Source organism: Apodemus sylvaticus, chromosome 23, assembly GCF_947179515.1.
Source record: "Apodemus sylvaticus chromosome 23, mApoSyl1.1, whole genome shotgun sequence".
In the NCBI taxonomy this organism is placed as follows: Eukaryota; Metazoa; Chordata; class Mammalia; order Rodentia; family Muridae; genus Apodemus; species Apodemus sylvaticus.
The window spans coordinates 55,009,790-55,021,817 of record NC_067494.1 but is presented as its reverse complement, the minus strand read 5'-3'; the positions used below and the strand labels follow the sequence as shown (position 1 = coordinate 55,021,817).

General features: G+C 37.2%; 1 protein-coding gene across 1 annotated transcript; it reads right to left on the bottom strand.

Moving 5' to 3' along the window:
- Window positions 1-1,144: 1,144 nt before the first annotated feature.
- LOC127673784 (vomeronasal type-1 receptor 4-like) lies at window positions 1,145-2,014 on the bottom strand. Its single transcript, XM_052169540.1, has one exon. The coding sequence runs from the start codon at window positions 2,012-2,014 to the stop codon at window positions 1,145-1,147; it is 870 nt and encodes a 289-aa protein (XP_052025500.1).
- Between the last annotated feature and the right edge of the window lie 10,014 nt (window positions 2,015-12,028).

Below are 12,028 nucleotides of genomic sequence, written 5' to 3'. Positions count from 1 at the left end.
TTTTATAGCTATGATAAAACACCATGACAAAAAACAATTTTTGGAGGAAAGCATTCGTGTTTATCTTACACTTCCAAGCAATAGTTTATTCCTGATAGAAGGAAGGGCAAGCACTAGAGGCAAGTAACTAGAGTCAAGAACTGAAGCAGAAGTCATGGAGGAAAGATGATTACAGGTTTCCTTCCCCTGTCTTGCACAACTTGCTTTCTTATATCCATGAATACCAACTCTCAAGGGATTACATCATTCACTGAGAGCAGGAACCTCTCACACCACACATTAATCTAGAAAATGCACAACAGTCTGAGAATAGGGCAAATTCTTGGTGGTATTTTCTTAATTGAAGTTCTCTTTTTCCACCTTACTTTGTATTATTGACACAAAATGTCACATAATTTGATTATAGTAATCAAATTTTCATTGAATATATGAACATATATAATATATATATATGTGCAAAATATATAAGTATTTAAATATGTATAGGAAATTATCACAAGTTATGATATAAAAATGACATTTCAGTTTCAATTATACTTCAATAAATATGGAATAGTATTGGCTCTAAAAAAAAAAAACAAAAACAAAACAAGAATTCGCAGACCTCAACCTTAGTGTCCATTGCTTGCTAAAACCTTCCCTCGTGTCTTTATTACTATACTTACATGCAGATATTTTTTAATAGGCAAATGCTATCATGTCTTAATTTTTCAGTTCAGAGCATATGGGTAAATGAACTATTCGACTATGTTCATTTGTAAATTTTTCTGGCAATAGAAGTAACTTAGAAAAAACTTGTCCAATAAATGTTATCCTGTTGCTGTAGAAAAGGGAAGATAAGCATCAACAAAATATATTGTAAACCAAAACATTGTTTCACAAGGCATGATATTATCTATAAAAGTTGATTAATATTGTTTATGTGACAAACTATAGGATATGCAAAATAAACTTTATATTATATTCACTATTTGTATTTTTGAGGGTCATTTCATGAATGCCCACCCCTTGCTTTTGTGACTTGATTGAATATGTATATGTACTTTAATGAAATACATAGATTATGTAAAACCATACAATCTTGATGTTACTGTTAGGATATACTGTTTCCTGTATAGGCAGAACAGAGTGAAAATTCACAAAATTAATGGCGGATCACCAAAAAGGGACACACAGCTGGAAAACTTGCATCTACTACAAAAGCCATGTTCACACATAATGAGTTTGGATTATGTGCAAGAGACAAGTTAATTTGTAAGAGGCAAGAAATTGTGTAAAAGAAGACAAAGGTGCTCACTAAGAGCAGAATTGTCTTTGTGGCTCTGAACTCAGGGGAGGACCCATAGGAAAAGTTGCTTCTGTGAATGTGCTTCATTCTCTGCTTATGTCTGTAGAGAATGCAAACCATGTAGCAGCTGGAACAAAGCATCAGCAACATGAACAATGCATCAGGAACAGGGAGAAATATTGCATTGAGAATGTCAGTGGCCTTGTCATGATGAACAGTATAACAGTATACATACACCCTTAGGCGTGTAATGTTCCTATTGTTTGGTCTTGCTGTCATGTCAATGGGAACAGCAATGTTTACTATGAATGACAGGACCCAGCTCATGTACACACAAGAAGTAATGTAAATGGGAGACTTAATTTTAATCTGTGCCCACTTGGAAGCCTTTGGACTGATGGTGATGGCCTGGAAGACACTCAGAAAGCAGGTGCTGCTGATGGACACACCCCTCCCAACTCTGTAAAGATAGACGCTTAGCTTGCATCCAATGTCATTGAGGAAGTCTTTCAAACCAAAAGCTGACACTGTGTGGGGAACTCCTTTACACAGGAGAGTTAAGAAGTTGGCTACAATCAAGTGCTGCAGAATCCAGCCTGTGAACTTTAACTTGCACCCCTCAAAGTAAAGCATCAGATAATGGTAGAGTAAAAAGAAGTTGCCCAGGATCCCAACTGCAGTCTGTGATAAGAAGATCACACTTATTACAATGTCACTGGCTTCCATTCTCCATATTATATGATATATTACATCCTACATTCTATTTTCATGATTAAGCATGTGTAGAAAACTTTCTTGATTATTTACAGGGATTCAAAAAACTTCATTATAATCTCAGAATGAATAATATATCATTCCTAGTTTTGAACGAAATGTGTACCACATAGTCACTATTCACATCTAAGCAGAAGCTGGTGCTCTAGGATTAGATAAGCCAAGGAGGAACAATAAGATAAGCTTATGTAAGTTAACTGTTTATACATCCATGCTTCGTTAATGATGAAAGAGACGACTTTTAAGTGCACAAAGTTAACAGATAGCCTACTGTGATCCAGAAAGACCTAAAAAATCGTTTGAGTCCATCTGTACAGCTCCGAATATTTTATATGCATTTTATAGTTTACATTTTCAAAATTACTGATGTGGTATAATTTTTGTAGTTGTGTTTTCCATGTTTGTGAACCTGTTTTTTGTAGGATGAAATAGTATTTCCCAATAAACATTCAAAATTTTAATGTACAGCAGAAAATATAACTTTGCAGTAACCAGTCCAAGAGAAGTATATAAATAGAAATATGGCCCAATTTCCTAATGTTTCATATATACTTATGATATTAAAGTAAATAAAACTATATCCCAAACAAAACCAATCATACTCTCACAACAGACATTAATTTTCAAAAGAAAACAATGAAAAGTTTATAGAGTGTGGATCACAATATTATGATTGTGGACCTAATGATATACTTCAGTGCTAACTGGTACCTGAAACAGTGATCTTGGCCAGGAATGTAAGGTTTGCAAACTACCAAAATCCAGCATGAAGTGTACACATTGCCTTTGTCAGCATCATTTTTTGTGCTTTGTAACCAATGAATAACTTGAAGAGAGATGGGTCAGTATTTAAAAGCACTGGCTTCTCTTTCAGAGAATCTGAGTTCAGTGGTCAGTACAGATGGCAGCTCACAGGCAACTATATATCTAATTTTATATTTCCAAGACCATCTTTTGACATTTGAAAATTCTAGGCATACATGTGTTGCACACTAGTGCATTCATGCTTTCACAATCACACACACTCAGATAAATGAACACACACACACATACACACACACACAAACGCACACATACACACACATGCACACACACACACACACACACATATACACTAAACTGAATAAATTTCCAACCTCATCTTGATTAAAAAAGAAGGAAAATATTGCATTCCTTGTAAAAAAAAAATCATCAGTTCACTGATATATTTTAACATGTAATAAACCTTTCAGTTTTCTCCTTCACAACATTGTATCCTCAGCTATCAAATACATCCAATATTTATATATTTCTGTCCAAAGGTATAATTCCGAATATATATGAAAAGAAGATAGGCCACGTCTGACTGTCAGTGTTTAGATTGGTAATCAATAGGTTTTATTATTATGTAAAGTTTTCTGAACACACTTTAGGAGGGAACCAGTCTCATTATTTTCTCAGACTACATACTTTTCAGAGAATATGCAGTCCATTTTCCATCAATGGCCTCATGTGACAAATTTAATGCTATCTGATCAAGCAATCTACATTTCACTATACTTTCAGATTTTGGTTTTGTGGATCATTTACATTCTACCCTCTCTTAAAAGAACACCTCTAGAAACTGTAGAGACAGATAATCAATAGCCAAGATTATCAGGATTATGGCTAAGCTGTAGCCTCATTTTAAAACAAGCTTTCAGCACCAGTATTCCAAGTTTCATTATCCTTTGAAATAAACCACAGGAATTCCAGCAAGTGGAGGACTCATGAATGTAAGAATGTCAGAGACTATGTTATGTGTGTATTATATCATGTACACTTTACCTGTGTCCTGAGCCAATGATTCAGATGCTCCTCCAGGTGCTAGGTGTTGTGTGACATAGTTCAATTCCAAGTTAAATTTTCTCAAAGTTATGCTTAGCTAGAGTCTTCTCATGGATTTTCTTTTTGGAATCTGACTCACAGAGTCCCCTAAATGATCTCAAAGTTTTGTTATTGCCGGGATGCTGATCTTACTGCCAAGGTCTTATAGAGCCTGACATGTCCTAGAGGGAGGAAGCCAGTACCTGAGATATGGGAATGTAATTCTGTGACTTCACCTCCCTTTAGACATGCAATTAAAATCTAACCTTCAGTAGTAGTGTGAACCCAACTTTTCCTGAAGCAGGGGAAAACTTTTCTCAGCACTTTTCTCCTGGTGTCTTGCATCAAAAACAACGTTTGATATCTTTTCAATGAAATATAGCTGTTTTCTGTGATTGTTATCTTCTCATTTCCCTGCAGACTAGTATGGGTGATGAAATTCCTTGGTATGTCTTGCATACATAACCCATACATACTTGAATCGACTCATTTCTGATTTCCTGAGATGCCACAGGACCAAATTTAGTTTATCTATTCCTGAAATGAGAGTTTTGTATTATTAATTATAGAGTAAAATTTAAGAGATAGTAATATCTTGTTTGTGACTTTTCATTTTTACAGAACAGGATGTGAATCACTTTGGAAAATGTTGAGATCATGTGCTGTCTTTCAAGTTAATTCTTTAATTTGCTTTTATACATGAGGAAAGCATCATTTATCAGGACTGGTTGATATCAGTCACAGGAGTGAAGCAATACTTTCCATACAAGAAACAGATTTTTCTGAAAGTACATTCTCCAAGATGATGGAACCGGTTAAGAGGATAACTCTTCTTCTGTGTTCTTGTGAGAAATCACGCTAATTCGATTGGTCTGCTAAGCTAGATCTGGCTGAGTCTATTATATTCAGTTATTTTCAGTACTCTAAATGTGGCAAATATATATGTATATAAATGTATGTGTGTATATGTATATGTATACACACACACACGCACACACATACACACACTCATATATATATACTTCTAGGAATTATTAGCAACAATAATACATATCTTGATAGAATGTGAAGAAACAAAGTTCTTCTTAATTTTTAGAAGCTGCATGGTGAGATAAGACATACAGGTAGCCATATAGATGTAGTGCTATGTCTGTGCTATATTGGATGGTGTTACTTCTTGCTGTAGTGTTACATGTTCTCTGAAACAACAAATGAGCCATTCAATTAAGTTGAGCTACCTGGACATGGATATCAACCAGCAATAGCATATCTTGTTGCAGTAAGACTAGAAACCACCTCTTATATTAAGACTGGAATAAGCAATTCAGTAGGAGGAAAGGGTCTCAAAGGAAAGCCCAAGAGTCAGTAACAGTCCATTGCTAGGAGTTCCATAAGAAGATCACATTACATAACTGCAATTCTACCTTCTTGTCTTGGGCTCCTTGCTATTTCATTCAGTGATTTCTTTGTTTCCAAAGTATTCCTTAAGGAATTTACTCATGAGTTTTTAAGGTCCTCAAACATAACCATGATTGATGTTCTGATGTCCTTCTCTTGAGCTTTAGTTACATTGAATTTTCAACACAAACTCTAAAAAGGATTACTATGCTCTGTTAGATGCCTATTTTTGGATATTCATGTTTGTATTTGTGAGCATGGGGAGTTATGAGGTTTGATGTATTTTTTGTGATAAGTTAAGGTTTTGTCTTTATGTAGTTCCTTTCTTTGGTTGCTGAATCCTCGGCAAGTGTAGTGACTAAAAAGCCCCTGTTAGAGATGGCTTCTTCATGTTGCTTGTTGACACAAAGAAGTGGATATTGGCTAGGAGAAAAGGATGATTGTGCTATTGAAAAGACCTAGTGTGACTAATATCTGCAACAAGAATAGGAGCCCCCAGGTTGTGATAGTGTGGGTTGAGCTGAGGCTATTTCAAGAAGTTTTCAGTAGGACATTGTATCTGGAGAGACAGGTATACAAGGTTATAGGGATCCTGGGTTCACAACAGGAGACAAAGCTTCCAATAAGTAGAGTTGGAGTTGGAAGTGTGTCTCCTATATGCACACTGCTACTGAACTTTTAATTATCTTCTTAATTGTCTCATGAAAATATACTTGTCCTACATTTAAAAGAGCATTATCAAATGCTATAATTTTTATGATAAATCATTGGCAATATCTTCCTTCCTATGTAGTTTATCAATCATGGATGTTGTGAAACATGATTATGCAGGAAATGTGAGCAAATTTCTCCTTTCATCAGCCAGGAAATGTATGAAAGAAAATAGTTGCAGAACATTAAAGTCCATGTTGATGAAACATAAAATAGAGGACCAGACAAGGTTGCTCACTATCTACGTATCTATTTTATATAACACTTGAAATCCTAGCCAAAGCAATTAGACAACAGAAGGTGGTCAAAAGGATATAAATTGGAAAGGAAGACATCAAACTATCGCTATTTGCAGATGATATGAAAGTAAAACCATCCAGTGGGGGAAAAAAAAGGATGCTGGTTCAAATAGTAGCTAGCATGCAGAAGAAGGCAAATTGATCCATTGTTTTCTCCTTGTACTAAGCTCAAGTCCAAGTGGATCAAATATCTCCACATAAAATCAGACACACTGAAACTAATAAAAAAGAAAGTGGAGAAGAGGCATGAACACATGGGTACAGGGGAAATTTTCCTGAACAGAACACTAAGAGCTTATGCTCTAAGATCAAAAATTGACAAATGGGACCCCAAAAATTACAAAGTTTCTGTAAGACCAAGGACACTGTCAACAGGACAAAATGGCAACAAACAAATTGGAAAAAGATCGTTATCAACCCTATCTCAGACAGAGGGCGAACATCCAATATATGCAAAGAACTCAAGAAGGTAGACTCCAGATAATCAAATAACCCCTATAAAAAAGGGTGTACAGACCTAAACAAAGAATTTTCACCTGAGGAATATCAAATGGCTGAGAAACACCTAAAGAAATGTTCAACATCCTTAGCCATCAGGGAAATGCAAATCAAAACAACCCTGAGATTCACATCAAGCCAGTCCGAATGGCTAAGATCAAAAAGTGAGGAGACAGGAGGTGCTGGTGAGGATGGGGAGAAAGAGGAACACTCCTCCACTTCTGGTGGTATTGCAAGTTGGTACAACCAATCTGGAAATCAGTCTGTTGGTTCCTCAGAAAACTGGGCATGATATGACCAGAGGGTCCTGTTATACCACTCCTGGGCATATACCCAGAGGATTCACCAGCATGTAATAAAGACACATGCTCCACTATGTTCATAGCAGCCTTACTGATAATATCCAGAAGCTGGAAAGAACCCAGATGTCTCTCAATGGAGAAATGGATACTGAAAATGTGGTATATTTACAAAATTGAATACTAGTCAGCTATTAAAAAATGAATTCATGAAATTCTTAGGCAAATGGGTAGAACTAGAAAATACCATCCTAAGAGTGGTAACCCAATCAGGAAAGAATACACATGGTTTGCACTCACTGATAAGTGGACATAAGCCAATAAGCTTGGGAACACCCAACACAAAATTTGCATATCAAATGATGCCCAAGAAGAAGGAAGGAGAAGCCACTGTTCCTGGAAAGGATTTGTGCAGCAATGTAGGGGAATACCAGGACAGGAAAGTAGGAGGGGGTTGATTGGGGAACAAGGGGAGGGGAGTGGGCTTATGGAACTTTCAGAGAGGGGGGATCCAGGACAGGAGAAAACATTTGAAATATGAATAAAGATTATATCTAATAAAAAAACAAAGAACACAAGATGTTAGACTCCAGAGAAACAAATATCCCTATTAAAAAATGGGTTACAGAGCTAAACAAAGAATTTTCAACTGTGAAATTCAAATGGCTGAGAAGTACCTAAAGAAATGTTCAACATCCTTAGTCATCAGGAAAATGCAAATCAAAACAACTCTGAGATTTTACATCACACCAGTCAAAAAATCCAAGGTCAAAAACTCAGGAGACTGCAGGTACTGATGAGGGTGTGGAGAAAGAGGAACACTTCTCCACTACTGGTAAGACTGTAAGCTAGTACAACCACTCTAGAAATCAGTTTGGTGGTTCCTCAGGAAATTGGGCATAATACTACCTGAGGACACTGCTATACCACTTTTTGGCATATACCCAGAGGATTCTCCAGCATGTAATAAGGACACATAATCCACTATGTTCATAGCAGCCTTATTTAAAACAGTCAGAAGCTGGAAAGAACCCAGATGTCCCTCAACAGAGGAGTGGATACAAAAATGTGGTACATTTACACAATGGAGTACTACTCAGCTATGAAAAACAATGAACTTATGAAATTCTTAACCAAGTGGATGAAACTAAAAAATATCATCCTGAGTGAGGTAACACAATCACAAAAAGACAAGCATGGTATGCACTCACTGGTAAACTGAAATTAGCCCCGAAGTCTGGAATACCCAAGATACAAATCACAAACCAAATGAAGCTCAAGAAGGAAGAAAGAATAAAGTATGAATACTCTGGTTTTTCAAGGAAGCAGGTACATAATGCCCACAGGAGGAGATACAGTGACAAAATGTGGAGCAGAGACTAAGGAAAAGACCATAAAGAGACTGCCCCCCATAGAGATCCATCACATATACAGATACAAAACCCAGACACTATTGTGGATACCAGCAAGGGCTTGATGATAGGAGCCTGATATAGTTGTCACCTGGGAGGCTCTGCTAGTGTATGACAAATGCTGAGGGGGACACTCTCAGCCACCCATTGAACTGAGTGGGCTCCCAATGAAAGGGCTGGAGAAAGGACCCAAGGAGCTGAAGGGGTTTGCAGCACAATAGGAGGAACAACATTATGAACCACCCAGTACCCCCAGAGCTCCCAGGGAGTAAACCATGAACCAAAGAATCACATGGAGGGACCCATGGATCCAGATGCATATGCATTAGAGGATGGGCTTGTTGGACATCAAAGGGAGGAGAGACCCTTGGACCTGAGAAGGCTAAAGGCCTCGGTATAGAGGAAGGCCAGAACAGTGAAGAGGGAGTGGGTGAGCAGGAAGAGTGGGATTGATTAGGGGATTTTCAGGTGGGAGGTGGACCAGGAAAGGGAACAACATTTGAGTTGTAAATAAAGAATTTATCTAATAAAATTTTAAAAATTGAGATTATATGAGCAACTCATGAACTTCTAAAATGACAAAAATTGAAAGGGCAACAACCAGGAATGGCTGCAGGAACATTATAAACTCATAAAATCCCACTCATTAATTTTGGAAAATGTTTCCTATTCAAATAGAAGCATTAATAAAGTCCTTGCATAATCTTTTGTAGTGAATACTTCTCCATATTTTCCTCTGACCCTTAAGTATGCTAGATGTTCTACTTGGAGGCTTGACCAGTACAGTGTTGAATTTTGAATAGTTTTGTATAGAAAATGAAAGACAAAAATGGAACAGAGACTGAATGAAAAGCCATAGAGTTACCTGCCCAACTTCAGATCCATCCATGTGCAACTGCCAAACCATGACTTTATTATTGATGCCATGTTGTGCTTGTAGACAGGAACCTAACATGACTTTCCTCTTAGTGGCTCTACCAGCATCGTGCTGAGTCAGATGAAACATACAACCAATCATTGGACTGCGATCAGGGACTCTTATGGAAGTGATAGGGGAAGGATTGGAGGACCCGAAGGGGATGGCAACCCCATAGGAAGAACAATAGTATTAAGTAATACAGTTATGATGGGCATGCACAAATAGTGGCAGCCTCCTGTGGTGTCCAAGTGCCTCACAGTCCTCTCAGACCAATAACTCTCAAGGAAAAAGAAATGCCTGAAAATGATATTTCATTTAAAATGTTGCATTAATTAAATTTCAAATCATAACTCATATCTCTGGTAGAATGCCCATACATTCAGGGAAGTACTCATCAGAACCCTATTTGGCCCAGTTCTGTTAATAATTCTAAACAAAGTTGATAAAAGTTATTTTCTCACAATATATCAACTATAAATTGACTCAAGCTTTAAAAAGCAAGCAAGAAGAAGCATACATACATACATTAAAAAATTAAATAAATAAATCAATAACAAGACTAAATTACTCTGGAAACTTACATTTATTCAATAAACAATACAGTTAGCTTCTTTTTGTTAAGTTTTGTTTAGTGGGTTTACATTTTAACATTTTTATGCACTTTACATCCAGATCACAGATTACTCTCCCTTCTCTATTCCTAGTCCCAGACTTAAAAATACATATCGGAATTGTCTCCTCTCCTTCTCTCCAAAGGAAGGGAAACCCTGTGGGTATCACATCTCCCTGGTACATCTAGTGCCAGCAGTACAAGGCACAGCATTCCTCACTGAGTAACAACCATGGAGTAGAGGTAGGAAAAACTGGTCTAATGGCAAGGAAGGGAGACTAAGACATCCACAGCATCACTTGTTATGGGACCCACCTGAAGACTAAGGTTCATGTTTGTGCTAAATATATAGGGATTCTAGCTTTAGCATTTTCCATTATTTCAATATATGAATTTTATAGTGCTCATTGAGAATATCAAACATATCTATTTTCCATTGAATTTAATTTTTCTCAATTATTTATTTTTTTATTTTTATTTTTTATTTTTTTTTAATTTTTTTGAATTTTTTTCTTTATTGATATATTTTTTATTTACATTTCAAATGATTTTCCGTTTTCTGGGTCCCCACTCCCTGCAAGTCCCATAAGACCTCTTCCCTCCCCCTGTTCCTCCATCTACCTCTTCCCACTTCCCTGTTCTGGTATTCTCCTATACTGTTGCACCGAGTCTTTCCAGAACCAGGGGCCACTCCTCCAATCTTTTTGGACATCATTTAATATGTGGATTATGTCTTGGGTATTCAAAGATTCTAGGCTAACATTCACTTATCAGTGAGTGCATACCATGATTGATCTTTTGAGACTGTGTTACCTCACTTAGTATGATGTTCTCCAGCTCCATCCATTTGTCGAAGAATTTAATGAATTCATTGTTTCTAATGGCTGAATAGTATTCCATTGTGTAAATATACCACATTTTTTCTATCCATTCCTCCGTTGAAGGACACCTGGGTTCTTTCCAGCTTCTGGCTACTACAAATGGGGCTGCTATGAACATAGTGGAGCATGTGTCCTTATTGCATGCTGAAGAATCTTCTGGGTATATGCCCAGGAGTGGTATAGCAGGGTCTTCAGGAAGTGTCATGCCCAGTTTTCTGAGGAACTGCCAGACTGATTTCCAAAGTGGTTGCACCATCTTGCCACCCCACCAGCAGTGGAGGAGTGTTCCTCTTTCTCCACATCCTCGCCAACACCTGTTGTCTTCTGAGTTTTTGATCTTAGCCATTATGACTGGTGTGAGGTGAAATCTCAGGGTTGTTTTGATGTGCATTTTCCTAATGATTAATGATGTTGAACATTTCTTAAGGTGTTTCTCAGCCCTCTGAAGTTCTTCATGTGAAAATTCTTTGTTTAGCTCCATACCCCACTTTTTAATGGGGCTATTAATGTTTCTCTGGGTTCTACCTTCTTGAGTTCTTTGTATATATTAGATATTAGCTCTCTGTCAGATTTAGGGCTGGTGAAGGTCCTTTCCCAGTCTGTTGGTTGACATTTTGTCCTTTTGACAGTGTCCTTTCCCTTACAGAAACTGTGTAGTTTTATGAGGTCCCATTTGTCAATTCTTGATCTTAGAGCATAAGTTATTGGTGTTCTATTCAGGAACTTTTCCCCTGTACCCATATCCTCAAGGGTCTTCACCAGTTTCTTTTCTATTAGTTTCAGTGTGTCAGGTTTTATGTGGAGGTCCTTGATCCACTTGGAGTTGAGCTTGGTACAAGGAGATGAGAATGGATCGATGTGCATTCTTCTGCATGCTGACCTCCAATTGAACCAGCACCATTTGTTGAAAAGACTATCTTTTTTCCACTGGATGCTTTCAGCTCCTTTGTCGAAAATCAAGTAACCATAGGTGTGTGGGTTCATTTCTGGGTCTTCAATCCTATTCCTTTAATCCGCTTGCCTGACATTGTATCAAGACCATGCAGTTTTTATCACTATTGCTCTGTAGCAAAGTTTGAGGTCTGGGATACTGA

Coding starts and splice junctions, on each gene's coding strand:
- LOC127673784 (XM_052169540.1), bottom strand. CDS start 2,014: ATGGAAGCCAGTGACATTGTAATAAGTGTGATCTTCTTATCACAGACT.